The following is a 25,514-nucleotide window of genomic DNA, read 5'->3' on the forward strand; positions in this document are numbered from 1 at the left end:
CAGTAATAGTTCAGAAACAACATGGGTTTGTAAAGGGGAAGTCTTGTCTGACCAATTTCATTGGATACTACGATGTGCTCACAAAGGAACTGGATGCAAAAAATAATTTTGATATCATATACTTGGATTTCAGGAAAGCTTTTGATACTGTTGCACATGGAAGGCTGCTGTACAAATTGGAGCGGTATGGCATTAAGTGCAAGTTACTGCAATGGATAAAGGGATGGTGGAGTGGGAGACAGCAGAGAGTAGTAATAAATGTACACTGCTCTACGTGGACTAATGTTATTAGTGGAGTCCCCCAGGGTTGGGTGCTGGGCCCGTGGTTGTTTTGTATATTTATCAATGATATCGATGAAGGTATATCAGGCTTAATGTCGAAGTACGTAGATGATACAAAGGTTGGCAGGGTTGTTAATGACAGTAAAGATAGTATGTTACTGCAGCAGGATCTGGAAAAGTTAGGCAGATGGCCTGAGAAGTGGCAAATGAAGTTTAACATTGACAAATGCAAAGTACTCCATATGGATAGCAGTAACCCTCGAGAAAAGTACCAACTGTGTGGTGCTACACTCGAGAGGTGGAGAATGAAAAAGACCTGGGGTAATTGTGCAGTCAGATATGAAATTCCCTAAGCAGTGCAGACAGGCTGCCAGAGCAGGTCATGCAGTTTTGTCAATGATATATGGAATTTTGCTAGCAGAGACAAGGCGGTGATTATCCCTTTGAATAAGGCAATGGTCAAGCCACACCTTGAGTACTGCCTACAGGTCTGAGTCCTCATTTTAGGAAGGATGTAGAATTGTGAGAGCGAGTACTGAGAAGGGCAACAAGATTGGTGAGAGGAACAAAGGGGTGTGCTCAGTAGTGAGCTGTGAATATTTTAACAATGGGCTCACACTTTTGCTGACTTTTTGATGTGAAACATCCTTTGGGGAGGGGTATCTACAGAATAAATCTGATTGGTCGCAGAAGTGACATCATCAGAGGCATCTGCCAGAGATACTTCCCATGCTCAGACCACTAGTCTGTGTGGAGCACTCACTAGTATGATTAGAGTGCATGACGCATTTTTCGTGACCAGTACGATATCTCGCGTTCTAACTTTTTGGAATTTTTGAATAGTATGACGTCACAATCATACTTCCTGTGGTTACTACTGCAGTATTTGTATTTCAAATACTGCAGTATTTCATATGCAAGTATTTGTCATATGACTGCAACAATACAAAGATTTGTCAACAGTTTCTTATTTTGTCTCGCATTTTTGCATACGCAGCTATTCAGGACACTAACATTCCATTGTAGGTGCCCCGACATTTAGATAAGTTGCAATAGCAACTATACATCTCTTACTTTAGTTATCATAAATCCATTGTATATTGTCTTCCAGAAATTATGGAAATTTGTGAATGATCAATAAAATATTTACAATACAAAAGCTCTTTTATTTTGTAATCAATATATACAAATCAAAAAAGAAACGCGAAGGATGTTTCACATAAAACCACTACTGCGCGCATGCTTGGCAGATGTGCGACTTTTTTATTCTTGTTTTTACAACTAGGGAAATATAATGGATACATTTTTTTCGTGATAAAATTTTAATATTGCGAATAAAAAGTAACATGAAAATATTTTCCATATCACAAAACAAATAACGAATTATCACAAAACATTCTAAAATATAAAAACAAATATACATAAAAAACAAACTGTTTTAGAAAAGGTTCACAAAAATCACAGATTACATGAAAAAAATTTATTGCACAAATATTAAAGAAAATTTTATTCTAAAATATGCCATATACAATTTACTTCTTTATTAATATTTGTTTTCAATCTTCTTCTTTGCTCAACAGCTGAGCTATTATTATGGAGAAATGATTTGACATAACAATCCGGATCAAACTGAAGCAATGGTTTTCCACTTAGATGTATGGTCATCATAATCTGCAACGTGTTTAATTGTCAACATTATTCATTTATTCACACAATATTATTCATTACACTGGAAGCTCGCTCGGCTTCAACACTGCTAATTGTAATGGTTTCAAAGATATTTCTGGCTTTCTTAATTCATCATCATCATCATGAACTTGGTCCGGCTTAGGTCTTTTAAGACCTGCTCCATTGTAGCTCTTGGAGGTGGTCTTGATCTTGCCATCATTGTCTTGGTCACCAACATCTCTCTTGTCAGTGGGTTTGTAGTTAAAGGCTAATTTTGGGATCCGGTCTGGGTTCATTCTTTCTATGTGGCTGATCCATTTTTCTGATACCATTTTATGTCATTTACAATGTTATCTACTTTTAATTTCTTGGATATCTAAATTTCTTTGGTGGTCTAGTCTTGTAAAGCCTAATAATGGTCTTAAAAATCTCATTTGTGCTGCTTCTAGTTTGTGTGCATCTTTCTTATTTATGACTCAAGTCTCACAGCTGTAGATGAGGGCTGGTTTTGAAGTGATGTTGTGCAGTCTTAATTTTGTTTCAGTTGTCATTTTTTTCCGAAGTGGCGTTTAATCGTTCCATTCATTTTATTATATTTTTGTAGTTTAGTGTGGATGTCTTTCCCTTCATTTGATATTAAATTTCCCAAATAGGTGAAGTCAGATATTTGTTCTATTATTTTATCATCAATAACAATTTTGACTCTTTGTATGTTTTTTCCACATAATCCCATTGATTTTGTTTTTGAGGTGGAGATTTTCATCTCGTACTTTTTACCTATTTTATTAAGTTCGTTTGCTGCTATCTGTAGTTCATCTTCGGATTTTGCAATTATAACTTGATCATCAGCATATAATATAGTTTGGATTTTATTCCTGTTGTTAATTGTTTGTTTCCATTCTTTAAGAATTTTTTTGATGTAGATATTAAATAAATTTGATGATAATCCACATCCTTGTTTCACTCCTTTATTGGTGTTAATTGGGTCTGATAATTGGCCATTAGAATATTTTATACAGACTTTTGAGTTTTTATATAGGCTTTGGATTGCTTTCCAGAGTTGGGTTGGGATATTTTCTTCACGTAGAATCTGCCAAAGTTTTTCCCGGTTTACATTGTCATATGCTTTTTCATAATCAGTAGAGAGCAGAAATGTTGGTAGATTTAATTCTCTTCTTTTCTCCAAAATTTATTGTAGTGAGAAAATGGCATCTATTGTGCTTCTCCCTTTTCTGAACCCACATTGTTCTTCTTCTAAGAATTGTTCACTGTATTTATTAAGTTTATTCTTTAGTATATTAGAGTATAGCTTTGCAGCAGTTGACAGCAGTGTTATGTTATCCCTCTGTAGTTGTTTGGGTTATTTCTGGAGCCTTTTTTGTGTAAATTGATTACTATTCCTGTTTCCCAATCTTTGGGTATCTGTTGCTTATATTTAAATATAAGCAACAGATACTAACAGATAGCCCCATATTTAAGTAGTTCTACATTCAAATTGTCTATGCCTGGGCTTTTTCGGTTTTTTGATTTTTGTAATATTAACTCTAGTTCTTCCATTGTTATATTTTCTTCATCTTCGGTTATCACAGATTCATCTTCCAATTCCCTAGTGCCTGTGTTATACCATAGTTTGGAATAGTGTTGCTTCCATTCTGCTTGGGAGATGGAGTTGGTTTTTATTTGATCATTTGTATCTAGTTGTAATTTCTTAAAAATTTTAAAACCTCTTCTCTGTGGGCTCGTGATATCACGTTCTAAAGATTTAACAAATTTATCCCAGTCATCTCGTCGGATTCTTCTGGTTAGTTTTCTGACTTCTGCTCTAAGCTTTTTATATTTTATGTGTAGATGTAGGTCTTTAGTTTGTAGGAACAGTTTATAGGTCTTTTTTTTCCTCATTGATTGTTTGTTTCAATTCTTCATTCCAAGTTCTTAGCCAGTTTTTATTTTTTATAGGTTATATATCCAAGACTTATATCCAAGACTTGCTTCGGCAGCTCCCAGAATTGATTTTTTCATGTTTGACCAGATTTCCTCAACATTATCACTTTCATCTGATTTGAGTTTATCTTTCAATCAACTTTCATACAGGAATTTAGTGTTTTCTTCTTCCAACAAATGTATTTTTAATTTCTTAGTAGTTTTTGTTGGTATTTTCTTCTTTTTATTAAGATAATTTCTTTTTATTTTGAAAGTACTTTCTACTGGATAGTGATCACTGTCAATTTCACCGCCTCTGAATACTCTAGTGTCTCTAATTTTGTCATTTAAATTTTCATTAATGATAATATAATCTGTTATAGACTTTGTGTTTCGTGCTTCCCATGTGAATTTATGGATATTCTTGTGTCTGAATAAAGTATTTGTAATTTTAATTTATTAAAAATGCAGAAGTCTATCAGGCATCTTCCATTATTGTTGACCACGGGTTCGCCTTCTGATCCTATACATTTGTCTACTGATTGTGCACCAACCCTTGCATTAAAATCTCCTGTTAGTATGAGATACTCGTTTTTGTTAGTTTGGTCTATGATCTGTTGTAATTCATCATAAAATTCTGTGGTTTCATCAATGTTGCCTTCTACTGGTGCGTAGATGCCAATGATTGTTATTGTATAAGATAGAATTTTTAGTTTTAATTTCAATATTCTGGGTGATATCCAAGAGTAGTCTAATATTTTTTTTTCCCATTCTTTCTTTATTATAACAGCAACTCCCAATGATACCCACATTTCACTTGGTATGCCGGAGTATATCATTATGAATTATGAAAGTTACCTATTTCTTTGGATCCTTTGTTCTTTTTTTTTTGTTTCGGTAATGACTGCTATGTCAATATTTCTATTTTCTAGTTCCATGGTGAATTCATCTAATTTGTGATTTATTCCCCTAACATTCCAAGTTGCTACTTTAAGTTCCTTAATCGTAGTCCTATATCCATTGCCTAGGTCGTTACCCTTGAGATCCGTCCAGTTTTTTCCCTTGAGCTTATTTCGAGTATTTAGAATGTCCCCCGGATAGATTACCAGCCTTTCGTGGGGTAAGTCTAGTGGTGGGACTGCCACCTCTAGACAGCCTCTAGACAGGCTTCAGGTACAGAATTTCCTCTGTATGTGATGGGACAGTTATACCGCTGTGACTTGGTCGCCAGAGCCTCATCTATGGAAACGGATCAGTTCACCCCGAGAAGGTGAGGTTGACATTTGGGTAGGAGAGGTTATGGAATGCACGTCACCACCCCTTGAACATGTCCAAGGTGTTCAAGGGGTGGTGACGTGCCTAATTGAAAAGGGAATTTCACTCGATTTTAAAGATAAACTGTCTTCGACAAAATCTCTAAAATCATTCATTTTTATTTCATATTTTAAACAAAACAAATTTCTTATTCAGTTTTCACCGTATTGCCACCGAGACGAAAGTTCTTTCATATTCCATGATTTCCGGCAGCATATGTTTAAAATTTCTTTCAATGGTATCATTTTCTTTATTTAATTTAAAATCACTCTGTTGCATTAATAACTTATCCTTTAAGGATAAAACAATGCATTTAATAACTTGTCACGAGGTAATTTTACTGTTCTTACTTTCAATTTTGATTCAAATTCTTTCCACTTCAACATGCTCTCAATTTTAGCTTCATAATTTCCTTCAGAATTTTTCAAATTAGCAATAGCATTGATAGTTCGAATAATTAAGTTATCTGCTTTTACCATAGTGAATCTGTAAAGCTTCTGAAAGGTAAGAGAGCTCCTGCAGGATGTCGATCATTAGTGCTAAATGGTTAAGAAATTCCAGATTTAAAAGTCGATTTAATAATCCGGAATATTTAACTTCTGATTCAAAATGTTTGCACAGTGCAGGATAATTCCCTTAACCCACAATTACCAGCTGCAAGCTGCTCATCTTAGCTCGAACACACGACCGATCTTTATAGTTTCCACATCAAGTTCTTTAGCAATCATATTTAATTTGCGCTGGTTTTTTGGAGATTGGTGATATAATACATACAGTTGTGTTTTTTTGTTTTTTTTAATTGCCCCTATATTTTTTTTTTAATATTGCCCCTATGCCATTATATTTTAGAACATTTTCTACACAGTGAAAGCCTCGAAGAAATTTCAAAATCTGTCAACATTTCATCTTCGTAAAGTTTATATAATATCTTAGTTGCCTCAATCCCTCCCCTCTACATTGCTACTGTCACTAGTTCTTCGAATATTGTGCAAAATGTCAGAATCACACAGATATTCAACTACTGTGATCATGTAAACATAGACAGGAGAAATTTATTGGAAGGCATGGATCACTCACTTCTCCAAAAAACATACACCTGTTTGTTGGAGTAAAGGGGAACCACAACACAGCTTGACCAGAGGCTATTATCTGTGTCAGGAATCTTCTTAATCCTCTGACTGGCTATGGAAAGCATATTGACTAGCACGACGTCTCGGTATGTGACTGCATAGGTTTTACAGACACCACTAACATTGTGAAACAGTAATCCCTTTCACCCTTAATTCATGCTTTCTAATTACCTAAAGGTCAGAGGTGAGAACAATGCATACAAAGTTGTCTCTCCTAATCCGTTCATTACGTGGAAATTATTTTAGTTCAACGGAAACTACTATATTTTAAATGTAATTACCAAGAGGAAGAAGAATTTAAAAAAATTCGGTATAAAGAAGTTGGTTAAACAGAGGTCTGACTGTAATTAAATCAAAAATGAAGCAATTTTAAAATACAAATGATCGATTGTGCCGAAACTACAGTGGGGCGAGCTGAGCCCCTAATGGGGCTCAGCTCGCCCCACTGTAGTTTCGGCTCTGGATACTCAATAATTGCATCCAGGATTTCATTTGTAAAATAAATGATCGTCTCAACAATGGGCTCACAGATTTTCAAAAAAAATAACGTCCTCTCGCGAGCCCACTATAGCTCACCACTGGGTGCACTTATGAAGAAAGGCTTAAGTTCTGCAAGTTGCAGCATCTGGAGACTAAGCACCTGCGAGGTGATCTGATTGAGGTGTATAAGGCCTTGAATGGTTTTAGCAGGCTCAATGCTGACAGGATACTTCTACTTGCTCAGATTAAGAACCTGAGGTGGCATAGATTCAAATTGAGAAAGACAGTTGTAGAATAGACGTACAGATTGCCTTTAGCCAGCAGGTAGTTGATTGCTGGAACAGACTTCCATCATTCAAATGGGAAAATTTTTTTTTTTTTTTTTTTTTTTGGCTGATGCTGTATAAGCTTGCTTTCTTGCATCATTTGCCTCAACTAATGTTAATGCTGATAACAGGAGTCTCTAAGTGAAAAATGGAATATTTGTGCTCCTATGAAACTTTAATGTCAACCAAAAATAAGGCTTTACAATGTTAAAAATAAAAGATTCTTTGCCTATCAAAGAAGTAAAAGTAAAATCAAGATACATAATACAATAATGAGTATTAATACTACATAGACAGTTTAAAATTTATGGATCAACTAATTTTATCATTCCCTTTTGATTTCATCATGTGACTAGTTTAAAAACGAATCAATCATTTAAGTTGAAAATCCAGTCAAGACAGTAACTGGGACAAAATTAGCATTAGTAGAGGCATATGATACAAGAAAGCAAGCATATACAGCATCAGAAAAAAAAAAAAAAAAAAAAAAACTTCCCATTTCACCCATCCATTCGCTCCAAAAGTTTGTCCACTTCTTCCTTGAATTTAATTTAATTAAGCTATCAACTCCCATGACGACAGATGGAAGTTTGTTCCAGCAATCAACCACCAGCTGACTAAAGGCAAATTTCCACACATCTATTCAACAACTGTCTTTCCTCAATTTCAGTTTATTCCCCCTCAGGTGTGTAATCTGAGCAAGAGGAAGAATCCCATCAGCATTCAGCCTGCTCAATCCATTCAAGGTCTTATACACCTCAATCAGATCAGCTCACAGGTGCCTAGTCTCCAGACACTGCAATTTGCAGAATTTAAGCTTTCTTCATAAGAGCACCCCTTTGTTCCCCTCACCAGTCTTGTTGCCCTTCTCTGTACTCATTCTAGTAACTCTACATCTTTCCTAAAATGAGACTTCCAGACACTTCCAAATTTAACCCTAACTCGCGACTTTTTTTCAACATTGACCTATACTTGTAAGTAAATCTGCAGATGTCCTACACTTAATGTCATTAATTCCAACATGTACGATATTACCTTTTGTGCCCTTAAAAGATGATATCTGCTCTACAACGTCATCAACTTTTGCCCCTGGTAGACATACCCTGGTCTTATTCCACCTATCCTTTTTGCTCGATATAATTTCCACTTCCCTGACAATTGTCACTAACAATAACTAGCTCCTGTGCGACCAGCGCAATCTGCCCTGAAGATTGTCGCTGTATTGCCTGGTGTAGAAGAGTCAGCTCTGGAATTGAGTTGGGCAGCTTGATGGGCCCCATTTTAATTCTTCAAGAGCATGTCATTTTAGGGACGATATAGATTTGCTTGAGCGTGTGCAGAGTAGGAGAACATGATTGGTGAGTGCAATGAAGGGATTCTCTTACCAAGAGAGGCTTAAGTGCTGCAAATTACAGTGTCTGGAGACTAAGCACCTGCTAGGTGATCTGATTGAGGTGTATAAGGCCTTGAATGGGTTGAGCACACTGAAATCTGATGGGATTCTTCCACTTTCTCAGATTACGAACCAAAGCAGGCATAAATTCAAATTGAGGAAACACAGTTGTAGAATAGATGTGTGGAAATTTGCCTTTAGCCAGCATGTGGTTAATTGCTGGAATGAACTTCCATCTGTTGTTGTGGAAGTTGATAGCTTAAATAAATTCAAGGAGGAACTAAACAAACTTTTAGAGGGAATGGTTGTGTGAATTTTATTTTTTTTATTTATTGTATTTTATTTATTTATTTTTTTTTTTGGCTGATGCTACATAAGCTCATATGCTTGCTTTCATGCATCACATGCTTCTATTACCTACCTGACTCTTCAAACTTTCATAGACACCCATCACAATGCTTAGTTGGCACCTGATTTCTTCACAATCTCTGCACTTAGCACACACAAAAACATCCTCTGTGGCTAGACCATGCCCTGTTCCACAAAGTCTGCAAACATGTCACATTTTGCACATTTTTTTAGAATGTGAGGTGTTGGAGAATCACCCCCCTTCAGTTCTCCCCCAAACCATCACTTTCGCTACTTTCTGCACAGTGCTTTGCTGCCCTAGTCTGGGGCTTGATTTCCATTTAAGTACAATTTAATTAACAATAAAAATTAATAAGATTTATAAATTTAATTGATTAATTGACAATAATATACTAAACTAACAGATTCCTACGTATTAGGCTATCTAGTTTTACATTATACCTTGTTGTTGTTGTTATTTGGTTTTTAGGAGCATTAGCAACTAAGGCCATATTGCTCCGAGGATATGCGGTGGTCATTCCCTGACCTTTCCACATCCTCCGTATTTGGTGGTCATGGGCTCGAACCCTGGTCTAATCAAGAAGTATGTGCTATGCACTGCCACTCCTGCCCACCTGGCTACGGAGGCGCCCCGTTATACCTTAAACTATAAAGTTTGAGATATACGTTATGCTATTCTGTATTGATCTAATATGCTACAACAATGGCCAAGAGTTAAACCATTCAGTCTGTTCTTCTGTATGTTTTCAGTTGGCATAAAGCAGAGAAGAAACATTCATTTGTATTTGTTAAGACTGGCAGTGTGACTAGTATTTTTAATAGTTGGTTTATAGTAATAGTATTACTATTACTATAATATTTATGAAAAAATTGTGATTGCATTCTGAATAGAATTCAAGGGCATTTTATAGTTTCTTTATCAACTGCAAAATATGACAGTACCAAAGCTGCAACACCCCTACTGAAAGCATATCACTACATTGCAGATCATTTTCAGAAAAAAATGGTTAATTTCTTCACATTTCTTGATCTGATGTTGGAGTTGTTATATATATATATATATATATATATATATATATATAGTAAAATCCCATTATAATGAATATGGTTTTAGCAATGAGTTTTTACTATATAAAAACTGTGACAAAAATATTTCTAGGTCCTGGCTATCTTTATCTTATTATTATTGCTTTGTCAGTCTTATTCAAATGAAATAGTCTTGATGAAAAATTCAGTATAATGAATTATTTTCCATTGTAAGTTGTTAAGCATGGGCTCTGACCTATCAATTGTGATTCATTGATCTCTGCTTACTTCTAGCATAAATGCAATTACATTTGTATCTATGTCTAAAATTGGTTTAGAATGAAAGAAAATCTTTATTGGAAATTTTTGAATTGCACTATATAGCCCATATTGTAAATCGGCTATGGGAGCACACACTTGAAGATAACTTGGATATCACACCTCTACTATGTTATACACTCTGAATGATTATGTGCTTGCTTGCATTTTCTGTCTCTCAAGCTGTAGTATAGCATACTGTTGCCATTTTACAAAAAAAGATGATGTTTTGAGTACCGGTAGTTACTTTTTTTTTTTCAAAATAAATTTTTTAAAATATTCATTTCGAAGAAAGTGAACATGGTACTATAATGAAAGAGGCCCGATGTTTTCATGATGTCAAAGTCTTTTGCTCGGGAATTCTGTAAGAGGTTCATTTAATTGGAAGAAAAGTGTCAGAACTAGATCAATGCAGGGAAAAAAGTCAAGCATTAAAAATAAAAATTTTAATGCTTGATATATGGAAATTAACAATAAGTGTATGTGACATTTTTGCTGATGATGTATACCATATTTCTAGATGTGTTGTATTTCTGCTATACCATATTTCTAGATGTGTTGTATTTCTTATAAATAAAAGATTATAAGAACAATCACTCAACAAAATATTTTCCCCCTTGTAGCATACATATTTAATCATTTTATTTATTTATTATTATTGATTTTAAAGTCTTCATTTAATTAAAATAATCCAAAAAATTACTATATATATATATATATATACATAATTATTTTGGCTTATATATTAGAAAATGCAGTAGAATTTATTTTAACAAATAATGCTTCTTTTATTTATTTCCAGTGAAAAAAAAAATTTTGTTTACTGGAACTTCATTAGAACAGAATTTGGTACAAAGTGGTTTTTTCATCCCAAAATACACATGAAATTCTGTAATACCTCCTTGTGATTCAGGAAACATTGTTCTAACTCTGTAAGGAAACAGTCTAAAAAAATGGAACAAAGATAGAAAAATCTATAATATTCCTCAGGAGAGCTTGCCTTTTTGTTACACTTTGTATCTGGTGACCAACTGTTCCAGGAATCATGACAGAAATTACTAGTTCCTTGTCCATTTTTGATGATGATGCTCATATTTTCTGAACTTTCAGTCTACTTTGGTTAGCAAAACATTTCACTGGATTGGTAAATGAGAGAGACTGGTTTGTACAACGTGGTCAGATCACACTGGCCATGCTATATCGATATGCTATATGGTATTCATCTCCAGGTAACAGTCAACCAGTATGGTATGATGTAATTAAGCATTACCATCTGATAAGGTGAATGTGTCCCCTGTTGCACCTATGTAAGGCTCAATATGAAATCCAGAATGTCCTCTCTCTCTCTCTCTCTCTCTCTCTCTCTCACTGTTTGAATCCTGTCAATGGGAAGAATGGTTATGGGCCTGTTTTTTTCACACCATCACAGAGTTAATCAATCTTGGGAGAGAGTTGTATAATTCTCCTCCTAGAATCTGATTTTGCATCCCACAAAACAGGAAAATCAACTTCACAATACACAAAACAATTTACAGACATAATATGCTGTTGTCTCACAGCCTTAGCTGCCTCAGAATTTATCCTAAAACAACAGCCCTCTGTTGTAATGGGATGATATCGTTATTTAGTGTAAGGAATTTGTTTTTTTAAATTTAAAAGCTGTAGCAATCTTTCTGTAACAAGGATTATTCCCAGTCATTAACTGTCTCAAAAAGTTACTATTTTAAGATTGAATATCATTCTTAAATTTCGCATTTGGCAGTGGTGGTGGGGGGGGACTTGCATTAAGGAGAAAGAAGAGAAATTTATTCATAAACACTCTGTATGATTGTATATCTTTATTTTAAGTATGCGAATAATACTTATACAACACTTATGTTCACTTTTTTTAGGTAAAAATAATAATATAGAAAGGAAATGAATTTGAAATTATACTTTATCCATTAAGTCCTGCTTTTTTAATAGAACACATAACTGTGTACCCTTCCTGCGGTATAATACATACTTGATATTTGTCTGTTTTCAATAACATGTATCATGATGTTAAACAGCAGTTTAATGATATTCTGCACCTTACATATAGTAAATCCACAGGAGGACCGTTCTAAATGGCAACTTTGTCAAACTTCTAATAATCTGTTATTCAACACTACTTTACTTGAAATTGCTAAGTTTCACTCTCAGTGTTAATTGGCAATAAAGATATATGCGTCCTTTGAACTCCTTGGATATTATTTTCCAGAAGTGAGTTTATTGAAAGTGGAACAAATTGTATGTCAGCAAAACAATCATCTTGTCCCATACCAAAGTCATGCATAAAGGGAGGATCAATACTAAGCTTCCTTTGACCCTCAGGTAAACAGGTGTCATTTTCATTTGTTGGATTTTGTTCTAAAGGAAAGTCATCAGACTCTTCACTCAAAGAAATAGTATATGACAATGCAGGCTCAAATATATCACTGCTAGATACTGTAGTAACAGTAGTATGTATGGTATCATGGTTACCACTGAATGTTGATTGTTTAAAATCTGCACATTGAATTTCTAAAGATTCAGAAATTTTGATATTCCTATGTGATTCATGTTTCTGATATTTATTAGCATTACAACATTGACACCAGCAACTACACAAAACAATATCCAGAATGGAAAATGAATTTTTCTCCTGGTTTTCACTGCTTTCTGAAATAATAAGTAATGCATAAATTTCAGATTATTTAAATTTATTTATATATAAAAACATGTAAATAATTATCATTTTGGATATATACACCAAAATGAGCACTATTCTTTCTTTACATTTTAAAAATACACAAAAAAAAAAAAAGTTATTGGTGGTTAAAACAATCTTTAAACTATATACTAGATATTTTTTATAACATTTATACATACCTGCCAACTCTACCAGTTTAGCCACAAGGTTTTCTGATAATTAGGCATATCTGATTTATTTTATTTTTCAAATACTCAAATATGTCATTTAGTTACAAACATATTGAATTTAATGACATGTGCCTAAAAACTAATTTGGGTGGCTTTTGGAATAGCTATTTAGGTACAGGTACAAAATTCAGCTTTCCAAAAACAGTGAATATTTTAAAATTAATTATTTTTTATTTATTATTTTTTTTTTTTGCATGAATCTAACATTTAAAAAGGGCTTGTTCTTTGAGTAGAACTATTAGATGAAAAACTGGTTCTCCAAATACATTAAGCTAAATATAACTTGGTTGGTAGCTTGAAATCTATTATTTCTGTGTTTTGCAGCCAGCAGACTTTCATGGCAATAGGTAAATATACTGTGGTCTTCTAACACTAGTTGAGTTTATAGTGTAGTCTCACACTAGAAACTCTACTAGTTGCCAAACTAAGTATGTGTCAAACAAACAAAGTTCACAGTTTACCAAATGTATTTCTGCTTCTATTTCTTTCATTCAATTAGATCAGCACATAATCACCTTGTATTACTAATACAACTGTTTTTTTTTTTTTTTTACCCTATGTATAAACACCACAAAATAGTATCTTACTCTCTATGTTATAAACTTATGGTAAAGTTTGCGTGAAACCAACAGCGTTTTCACTCCTGAATGGTGCCATCCATTAAGTTGTGTGGCATTCATGTGGTTTTTCTCTTTTTATTCATTCCTGAATTCCTTAAATGTCGACCTCCGGGTAATTCTCCAATGTGGCAAAGAGAACTTAGTTAACTTCAATCCTTCTACAACTTAGTTCTGTCTTATTTCTTACAAAAAGAGTCAATTGCTTCTATGCTCATCTTTGCTGACATTCAGATTTCTAAACGTCACATATCTCATTGAAGATTACCCCAACTTCTAATCTCTTCACTAATATTTCTTCCTCTACATTAGAAAAACTGGGTTTTATTTTATGCTTTAAACGTTACTTTTCTTCTAAACAGCTGCTCACTCTGTACAAATCTAAAATCCACCTTACCATGGAATACCGTTTCCACATCTATCAGAGACATGATGTCACACAGATATAAGCAGTGCAGAACTGGACTTTGGGGAATAGAATGTGTACAGAAAGGATAGATGGGGTAGGAAGGGAGGAGGGTTATGCTGTTAGTTAAGAAACAAAATTTAAGGAAGTGCATCTAGTTGACATGGGTGGACAGGCAATGTTGGGTCAGTTTGGTGTGACATAAACACTGGGAAAGGGAAATTGAGAGTAGAAGTGCATTATAGGCCTAAATGACTCTGATGAGTACAATGAACAATGGTACAGAGAAATAGAGTACATCAGAATGTCTTGTAATGGGGGAAGGATTTTAACTTTCCAGATATTGACTGGAACTTGTGCTTTGGTCACTCGCACGCTAGCAAGACTTTTGTGGATTTATTGGATGATTGTTTTCTACAGCAACATGTTTGAGGGGCAACCAGAGGGAGAAATACTCTTGATCTGGTTATCAGCATTGATTATTTGTGCATTAAGAATTTGCAGATAAAGGAACCACTAGGTGACAGTAATCACAGTGTACTGATGTGGGATTTACCTAAAGATGTAACTACCATCAAGGGTAAAGGGAATGGTTTTTGTTTTCATAAAGGTGACTACAGTGGGATCGACTGATGTTAAAAACAGTGAATTCTAAATGGGAAGCCTTCAGAGAATTAATCTTGGAAGCTACAAGGCTTTTCATGCCAACTAAGAAATACTGTTCAAGATTTAAACCTAAATGGATGTCAGATGAACTAATGAGGCTTGTGGCAGAGAAGAAAAATGTGCGGGATGCATATAAATTTTCAGGTGACAGAAGCCTATAGCAGATATAAGCTAGTCTGTAATCAAGTCACAAAGGAGGTTAGGCAAGTGAAGGCTGATTACAAGAAATCCTTCGAAAAGGATGCAAAGACTTCTTTACTTATGTAAACTGTAGAAGGGGATGAATCAGATTGGTCCACTTGATGTTGGTGGTTTGACTAACCTAATGATCCTGTTCAGATAGCTGACAAACTGAATGAGTATTATGCATCTACATTCACACATGAGGAATTCTATAAGGAAGGGGAGGACGGAAGTTTACTAAACTCTATAACAGTGAGCTAAATAATTTTGTAATAACAGAACAAAGTGGAAAAGAAATTGTTGAAGTTAAACATAAAAAAGGCACCTGGGACAGATGGAATCTATTCAGATATATTGAAGGAGGCAACAAAGGAAGTAAGCAAACCCATAAGCCATAATTATGAGAGCATCCTTAGATTCAAGGAAGGTGGAATGGAGACATGCAAATGTATCCCCAATTCACAAAAGGACTTCAAATAGTTATAGATCTGTTAGTTTAACTTCTGTTCTGGAGAAAATAATGGAGTGAATAGTTAAAGAAGTGATGCAGGATCACCTAGACAAGACTGCAGTAATAGTTCAGGCACAGCATGGGTTTGTTAAGGGGAAGTCTTGTGTGACCAATTTCATTGGATACTACAATGTGGTCACAAAGCAACTGGATTCAAAAGATAATTTTGAAAACATATACTTGGATTTCAGGAAAGCTTTTGATACTGTTGCACACTGATGTTGGTGCTGTACAAATTGGAGTGGTATGGCATTAAAGGCAAGTTGTTGCAATGGATAAAGGGATGTTTGTGTGGGAGATGGCAGAGAGTGGTAATAAATGGACACTGCTCTATGTGGACTAATGTTATTAGTGGAGCTCCCCAGGTTTGGGTGCTGGGCCCATTGTTGTTTTGTGTATTTATAAATGATATCGATGAAGGTATATCAAGCTTAATGTCAAAGTTTGCAGATGATGCAAAGGTTGTCTGGGTTGTTAATAACAGGAATTGGCAACCCAAAGATTGCGGGTTCGAATCTCGCCTTGGGTCAGAGTAGAAAATGCAAAAACGTTGGGGGGTGCATTATGGCCACAGAAGCCAATGCACCAACAACTAACAAAAAAAATAATAATAATAAAATAAAAAGAACAGGATTGACAGTATGCTGCTGCAACAGGATCTAGAAAAGTTAGGTAGATGGGTTGAGAAGTAGCAACTGAAGTTTAACATTGACATATGCAAAGTACTGCATATGGGTAGCAGTAACCCAAGAGAAATGTACCAACTGTGTGGTACTAAACTTTGGTAGGTGGAGAATGAAAAGACCCTCGGGGTAATTGTGTAGTCAGATATGAAGTTCTCTGAGCAGTGCAGATGGGCTGCCAAAGCAGGTCATGCAGTTTTGTCAATGATATATAGGAATTTTGCTAGCAGAGACAAGGAGGTGGTTATCCCTTTGTATAAGGCAATTGTCAGGCCACACCTTGAGTACTGCATGCAGGTCTAGAGGCCTCATTTTAGGAAGGATGTAGAGTTGCTAGAACAAGTACAGAGAAGGGCAACAAGATTGGTGAGAGGAACAAAGGGGTGCTCATACCAATGGAAGCTTAAGTTCTTCAAGTTGCAGCATCTGGAAACTAGGCACCTGCGAGGTGATCTGATTGAGGTGTATAAGACCTTGAATGGTTTGATCAGGCTCAATGCTGATGTGATACTTCCGCTTGCTCAGATTAAGAACCTACAACTGTCTTTCCTCAATTCAAATTGAGGAAAAACAGTTGTAGAATAGATGTACAGAAGTTTGCCTTTAGCCAGCAGGTAGCTGATTGCTGGAACAGACTTCCATCTGTTGTTGTGGAAGTTGGAATGAATTTAAGGCTGAACTACATAAACATTTGGAGTGACTGGATGGGTGAAATGGGAAGGTGGGAAGGGTTTTTTTTTTTTTTTGGTTATTCTATATGAATTTGCTTTCTTGCATCATATGCCTCAACTAATGCTAACATATAAAATAGAATAGAATCTATAATTGCAACATGATATACATACAATTAGTCATGACATGGTGGTGCCAGGGGTTATGGTCAGGGAAGAATATTACTTGGTTTGTATCCATTTAAATTACAATATATTTAAATTACCACTCTTATACCACGTGGAGTGGAGTTTTAATATATTTTATTTAGGTGTTACCTAAACTAACGAGTAACCTCTCAGGTATCTTGCCGATACCCATCATCAGACCTTGCTGCTGACTGATACCTCCTGCCGGACATTCACACCTAAATGAGCATCCGGCAGGAGGTATCGGTCAGCAGCAAGATCTGATGATGGGTATCGGCAAGATACCTGAAAGTTTACTCATTGTATATTAGTTTATGTAACACCTAAATAAGATATATTAAAACTCCACATGGTATAAGAGTGGTAATTTTGATATAATTTAAATAACATATAAAAGTTTACAACATTTGAGAGCTGCACACAGCTTGTGTACCAGGTTTTGACACTCATATTATCTGCTGAATATAAAACTAATTCACAGAGATTACTTAAAAGTAGCACATTACCTGATGAAGAAGTTCTTAAAACAAAGTGACTGTTAGTTTCATTATATAATGAAGTCACGACTGGAAATGAGTTCGGAACTTTTTTTCTTGTTGACCAAAGATGGATTGTCCTCCAAAGTTCACTTCGTACCTTTAAAGAAAATATGTAATCAAGATCCAAGTGATTTGAATTTAACTTCTGTTAAATTCAACTTCTATGAATAAATTCAACTGAATTACATTAAAAGTATAATTACAAAATAATTAATATGGCATAAATAAAGAGAGAAAGAGAAACTGAAATTTTCCCCTTTTAATGCCTACCTAGGCCAGGAATTAAGAAAATATAACATGAACAGTGGCGTGTTGTCATCCTATGGGGCAAATTGTGAAGCCAACAGGACCTTGAGCTCATGAAGACACAAAGTGAAAAGAGATTAGGGGCTTTATGGGCCAATAAAGAAACATTATTGCACCAGGACCCCCGAGAAAAAAGTCCCATGAGTTAGCAGATTTTTGACTTAAGTCTAGAACCAAGCAGTTCTGCAAATTCCTTTGGTAAATTTAAATCTCTTATCAGATAATTGAGTTCATCCTGTGAAAACAGTTGAGTTCTGGACTAAATGTCTGCAGGCATGTAGACTTCAGTTTCATCTTCAGAAGCTTCACTTTCAGGACTCTCTGCCTAGATTCTCCAATATAAGTGGGGAGGGGCATGGAATCAGGTTATCTCCGTGTGGGACTGATCTAATGGCAAATGGAATATTAAGATACACAATGCCCTTCATACTTTTTGCATTGTATCCCTCTACATTAACTAAGCAAAAGTAACAGTCATCACTGGTTTGTAGGCTCCTGCCAAATCATGGGAATCGCAAATGACAACCTTCTTTTAACCATTTTTCCACAATCTCAATGCCTCAATACAGGTTTGGAAAACTTCATGTGGTTCCCATTGTATATCTTGGGTCACCAAGTTTCACTCCAAAATAAGCACAATACATATTTTTTACAAATTCTGTAATATCTTCTCTTTGCTTGAGAAGATATTACAGAAGAGCATCATACAGGCTGGCCAATGTAATTTTGTGTGGACCTTCGGCATCACAGGAAAAATGTACGGATGCTTCTTTGAGAGTATCATGGATTCTAGCTAAAAAAATGCTACCCTTCACTCTCACTGAGGTGGTGAAACAAAAGTATTAGAGAGGAAAGAAACAGTTAAAAAGTTTCAAAAGATTCCTTTATCAAATGATACCGCTACACGATGCTGTAGTGAACTCACAAACATTGCAGCCAATCAATTACTTGCTGAACTGTCTGCATGGAAATACTTTTCTTTAGCCATGGATGAAACTTCGGATTGTGCTGATATAGCCCAGCTTGCAGTTTTTGCAACACTCTTTAATGGTAATGTATTCGTTGGGACTAGTAGCTCTACACAGATGGACAATAGGAGAAATAAGCTGCAATGAAGTTTTAAAATTATTAATGTCAAAGAACTTAGAAGTGAAGATGTGCAACAATGGGGTTCTAGCTATAATAGGTGAAAGCAGTGGGCTTGTTGGCAAGCTTAAAGAAACAAAACTCAATCTTATTTCTTATCACTGTATTATAGATACTGGAACACTGTGTTCAAAACTTTCACCTTCTCCAGACTTTCACTTTCTCCTGACTGAAATGACCAAGTTAGTTAATTTTCTCTGATCAAAATCAGTATTGTCACATAAGCAACTAAAGCAGCTTTTGAAAGATATTGATGCTGAGGGTCCTGACTAGGTTGGTTACAATAAAATGAGGTGTTAAGCAAGCGAAGAATGCTGAAAAAAATTATATGAAAATTAAGAAATAAAATTTAGTTTTTTGCAGCAGATTGAAGACAGTAATAAAACTAAATATTTTGCTGATATTTTGAGGGATGCCCACCATCTTTTCAATCTAGCATTTTTGGTTGATTTTTTTTTTTACATTAATGATCTAAAATTTGTCTCCAAGGAAAAGATAAAAACATCAGTGAACTATGTAAAGTGTGTTAGTTGTCTGACGGCACCAGTGGCTCCCCCTATCTCTGCATTGTATTCTTTGTGAGTGACACAGAACTCTGTGGAGGCCAGAGATTTAAAAGTGTGTGTGTGTGTGGAGTGGTCTGTTGTGTAGCATTATACAGTATTCTGTTGTTTCTCTGACCATTTAGTCACCACCTAATTTCCAATGATTTCAGTGGCAAGGCCTATATATATATACAAAAAAAAATGGGGGGTGTACACTAGAATTTGACTGAAAGAGATTTATCAGAAAGCGGTAGAATTTAAATGTTGATTAGAATTTGGTGGCATTGTTGGGAGCTATACTTGGTTGGTTTATTGTGGGGGAGACTGAAGATGGGGGAAACAGATAGAAGGATAGAGACAATACAGTAGGCATCCCCAAAGAGGTCAGTGGAGAAGAGCCCACCCGGCGAAGTATGGGGGAAGGCGGGGAGGAGACAGAGACCTGTCTCCTCCCCTCCCTTCCTGGGGATGGGGTTTTAAAGGGAACCAGGTTAGAGTACCCAGTTCAGATCGCCAATGGCATGTCAGCAACAAGGCCACAGTATGTCTCCGTTGGTGATGATTCTCATGTCCATGTAGTGTTGAATCCGGTAGGAAGGTCAAACTGACAATCCTACTCTGGAGGTGGGACATGTTAGCTGGCAGTGGGGAACCCACCAGGCGAAGGAGTGGGAGAGAGACATTTACTTCATTCATAATCTGCATTCTCACTCTATTTTTATATATATATATATATATACTCTTTTTCTTTTCTTTTCTTTTTTTTTTTTTTCCAAGTTATATATATATATATATATATATATTTTTTTTTTTTTTTTTCTTTTCACTCACTCATTCATCTTTTTCTCACACACCGGGGGTAGGGGAGTGCAATGATGTATAGTGTAAATTTAAATACTAATTAAAACTAGGGTTAGTGTATACTTAACTGTAGTATTTATGGCTTGTGTTCTTTCTCTCACACACGTACACTTTCATTCATTCTTCTGGCTTTCATTTCATTTATTCAACTCTTGCTTTCTGCCCTGCATTCTCTAGGCACCTCAACTTACTGTTATTCTTCATTTGTGGTGCAGGCCTAGCCACAAGTTTTTTGCAGGCCAGAGGAGAATGCAGTGATAGTGTTTGTATTAGTAAATGTTTGTTAGTATATATAAAGTAATATAAGTTATTTTTAACTTTGTATTCTTTCAGCCAATTACATTTGCTCTTCCACTCATTCCCATTCACTCTCTCTTTCCCCTCATGCTAGGTCACTCTTTCTTTCACCAAAACTGCCATTTATTCCCTTTTTCCATAATTTCTAGTTCACTCAGTGCCCAGCCTATTGCCGCCTCCGTAGCCAAGTGAGCAGGAGCAGCAGTGCGTAGCACACGCTTCTTGATTAGACCGGGGTTCGAGCCTGTGACCACCAAATACAGAGGATGCGGAAAGGTCAGGGAATGACCACTGCATATCCCCGGAGCAATATGGCCTTAGTTTTTGAACGGGCTAAGAGTAGAAAACTTGCTTCTTGCCCTAATGGTAGCCGAGCATTCTGGTCTCTTGCCAAAGCTATTGGCCACAACTTTTGCCCATCTCTGCTCCCACCTCTGTCCAAACCAGATGGTTCTGTTGTCACTTCAGCCAAGGATAAAGCTGACCTGCTAGCATCCCATTTTTCTTCGAGCTCATGTATTAATGATCTTGGTAAAACACCTCCCACCATTCCTAACACGCTCCATTCAATGCCTCCTGTGGTCTTCCGTCAAAAGGATATCAGAAGGATTTTGATGAATCTTGATGCTAAGAAAGCTCCAGGTCCTGATGGTATTTCTCCACTTGTTCTCAAAACCTGTGCTCCTGAACTTACTCCTATTCTTTGCCGCCTTTTTTCACTTTCTTATTCCAAAGGTGTTTTTCCTTCTGCCTGGAAATTTGCTCATATCCAGCCAGTTCCTAAAAAGGGTGACAAATCCCTCCCATCCAATTATCATCCCATTGCAATTACTTCTACTCTTTCTAAAGTAATGGAGAAATCAATTAACCGCCAACTGTTAAACTACCTAGAAACCTTCCGTCTGATCAACGATCGCCAGTATGGATTCCGTCAGTGTCGATCCACTGGTGATATTCTGGCTTATGTTACCCATTTATGGACTAATTCAATGGAAAGGTTCGGTGAAACATAAGTAGTTGCTCTTGACATCTCAAAGGCTTTTGATCGTGTTTGGCATAAAGGTCTTCTAAACAAGCTTCCATCTTATGGTTTGCCAACTGTTTTTAGTAATTGGGTATCCAGTTTTCTCTCTGATCGCTCACTGAGGGTGATGGTAGATGGCTCTCTGTCTTCTAACTTCTCCACTAATGCCGGTGTCCCCCAAGGTTCAGTTCTTTCCCCCACTCTTTTCCTCTTGAATATCAATGACCTTCTTCCATTGACTGGAAATCCTATCCATAGTTTTCCCAATGATAGCACATTACATTCAACTTTCCATTTTGAGAAACCTCGTCCAGCTCAATCAGCTTCAAGTTCTCGAAAATCTGCTGCCAATTCCTTAAATGCCGATCTTCAGGTAATTCTCCAGTGGGGCAAAGACAACTTAGTTGATTTCAACCCTTCTAAAACTCAATCTTGTCTTATATCTCGCAAAAAGGATTCTTCTGCTCCTATGCTTATCTTTAGTGACACTCCGATTTCTAGGCAAAATGATATATCTCTTTTGGGGATTACCCTGACTTCTAATCTCTCTTGGCACAAGCACATTACAAATATTGCTTCCTCTGCATCTAAAAAACTTGGTTTTCTCTTTCGCTCTCGGCATTACTTTTCTTCCAAACAGCTGCTCACTCTGTATAAATCGCAAATCCGCCCTGCCATGGAATATTGTTCCCACATCTGGGGTGGTGCCCCCAAAACCTCTCTCAGGCTTCTTGATTCCATTCAGAAGAGGGCAGTTAGGTTAATTAATGATTCATCTCTAACAGAGTCTCTCCACTCGCTTTCTCATAGACGCACTGTTTCTGCTGCATGCCTCTTCTACAGATACTTCCATGGGCACTGTTCTTCTGAATTGGCTTCTATAATTCCCGCTCTCTCTTTCAAAACAGTCCGAACATGTGCCGCCACCAGCCAACATCCATTTACTGTCCAACTTCAAACCCACAGAACCTAACTTTTCATCTTCCTCATTTATTCATTCAACTGCAGTTTTCTGGAACAACCTTCCTTCATACGTATTTCCTGAAAATTACAATCTACAGAAGTTCAAGTCCAATATCAACAAATATCTTCTTTCGTCTTCTCAACCTCCAACCCAAGCACGGTACTAAGTACTATAGGTTCTAATACCTCTCGTGTTTGGGGTTCTCATAAAAAAAAAAAAAAAAGTTGCTAAATGCTCCTAAAAACCAAACAACAGCCCAGCCTATTCATTCTGTTTTTCATTCATTCTACATTGCATCCCCTTGCTACTAGCTTACTGATATTTTTCAGCTAATCTGCTTCCCTGGCTCTGCCTGTACATCTCCCTCCCCTACATGGTTACTTATTTAGTGTGGGCCCCAGGTTCCTACTCATGGCAGTATAGTCCTGGGAGGTTTTGTAATGTCAGGTTTCTGTCAGGGCACAGAATACTGCTATCCTGACAGTTTTTAAGTCATCATCTGGGCGTGGCAGGAATTTGGCAGGAAACTTGGGCAATTTTAACTATTGATTATTGTTTAATTGCTGGGGGACTGAATTGCCATTCTTTGGATAGTCCTGCGCATTTCGAATACTTTCTGTGTGAAGGATGTAAAGGCTTTATAATTTTCCTCTTCTATGATGAACAGATGTTCTCACCTGGGAAGGGGACCAATCTGTGCTATTACCTCTGTTCTGGGGATGTCATATATTATACATTCATATAGAATGTGTGCCCAGTCTTCACTCTCGCCACAGGTACAGTTTGGATAATCAGTCAGCCCTAAGGAGGTTAGTTCTGCCTTTAGGGAGCCATGACCTGTCAATATAAATGTTGCAAAAAGTCCAGGGACATACCACTTAGGTGGTATGCCCCTAAGCTAACAATTTATGCTAACAATTACCACCTGTGGCAGAAACCTTTTAGTAACCAGACCTCTGGTTTCCTACTCCCACTTTGTTTGCCATAGCTCATGGAGCTTTGTGGCTATTCTTTTTCTTTCAGCATTGAAGGTGTTGGTTGTATCAAGGGCTATCCCCAGAAATTCTGTGGGTATGCCTTTTTTTAAATCTATAATATAAGCCTCTTTTGGCTACTTCCAGGTAAAGTGGGAGAGCTCCGGCCAGCAACTGTAGCGCAGGTGTGCTTACTGTGACATGCTCTGGTAATAGTGAGTAGTATTGTCCTTTGTATTGATTATAATTTATTCCTATTTCTTACTATGGCCGAGCGGGTGATCCATGCACTGGCTCCATAGGTGATAACAGGTAGGAACATTGCACAGTATATGATTGCCAGGGTCTTTCTTTTGAGCTCCCAGTCTGATCGACTGATCCTGGCAATCATACCTGCATAATTTCTCACTTTCTTCACCAAGTAGGTCAAATGGGGATAAAAAGTTCATTTTGAATCAAAGACCACTGCAAGATATTTTAGCTCTGTTACCATTTTTATAGTGGTTGTGTTAATTTTGATTTGTGGACATCTTATCTCCAAAATGCCTTTTAGAAGTATTTGCTTTTTTCAGGCAATATTTTGAGCATGTGCATTTATGCCCACTCCTGCAGCTGCAAGAGGGCGGTATTTGATCTTTGCTCTGCAACCACTTGCGTGTTACCTTTTACAAGGAAAATCAGGTCATCTACAAAGGCCAGGCTTTATACGGGACCCTGATCCAAGGCCAGAAATTCATCTATAACAATGTTCCAGAAGAATGGGCCAAGGATTGAACCCTGTGGGCAGCCTTTATTCACAAGGCGTGTCAATTCCTGTAACTTTGTGCATACTGAGACACCTCTGTCTGTAAGGTAGCTGTTTATTACCTTATAGAGGTTTTGTGGGGCATTTTCCTGGCAGAGTCTCCTAAGGACACTAGGCCACCAGAGTGAGTCAAATGCCCAGCAAAGTCAATGGAGATTGCCAACATATATTTCTCCTCTGAGTTTCTAACTGTTGTCAGTAGGTGGTGCATGGCATCCTCCATAGAGTTGCCCTGCTTAAAACCATACTGACTGTTGCTATGTAAACCTGCTTCCATGTAGTATTGAGCTAATCTACTATATATTAGTCTTTCATATATTTTCCCTAGTACAGGGAGTAGGGCTATTGGTCTATATGATTTGGGATCAGTAGGCAGTTTCTCGGGGTTTTTGAGATTTAATCTTAACACAGCTTTTTTCCATATTTTTGGGAATATGCCTTCTGTCATACAGTTATTATATAGTACTATTAATTTTTCTGGTGCTATTTCTGCTAATTTTTTTGATAATCTCAACCTCTAAGAGGTCTAAACCTGGGCATTTATTGTTTTTGATTTTAGATAGTGCTATTTCTAAATCTTGTATAGTAAACAGGGGTTCAATATTGGCATTTTCACATTCATATTCAGTGTTTTCTTTAATAATGTATAGCTGGGTGGGGGAATGATCCCCAATTTCAGTCTGAATAATACTGTCTAAGATGTTATTTACAGAATCCGCCAAACACAGGGTTGGAGTTCCATCTGGTTTGACAGTAGTTTCCAAGACATCTCCTCTTGGCAGCTTGTTGGTCCCTATTCTGTAAACAACTCCCCAAGGGTTATTGTTTCAGTAGTTCCCACCAAGTGCCTCCAGCATTCCTTTTTCTTGTTTCTTATGAGGGCTGTATACTGTTTCCTGAGAGTTCTCTAAGAATATCTCAGTGCATCCACCTCATTTTGTGGTCAAGATGTTCTGGC

At 36.5% G+C, this 25,514-nt stretch overlaps 1 protein-coding gene across 1 annotated transcript in view; it reads right to left on the reverse strand.

Annotated features, from left to right (window-relative positions):
- Positions 1 to 18,920: 18,920 nt before the first annotated feature.
- Positions 18,921 to 25,514, reverse strand: part of LOC150079619 (secretin receptor-like) — a 122,792-nt gene continuing 116,198 nt past the window's right edge. Inside the window, exon 13 of the mRNA XM_090383138.1 lies at positions 18,921 to 19,046. Coding sequence (XP_090239264.1) covers positions 18,921 to 19,046 — 126 coding nt within the window. The remainder of the gene's footprint in view (positions 19,047 to 25,514) is intronic.

This window comes from Mastigoproctus giganteus, chromosome 10, assembly GCF_048544385.1.
Source record: "Mastigoproctus giganteus isolate SK-2022 chromosome 10, ASM4854438v1, whole genome shotgun sequence".
Classification (NCBI taxonomy): domain Eukaryota; kingdom Metazoa; phylum Arthropoda; class Arachnida; order Uropygi; family Thelyphonidae; genus Mastigoproctus; species Mastigoproctus giganteus.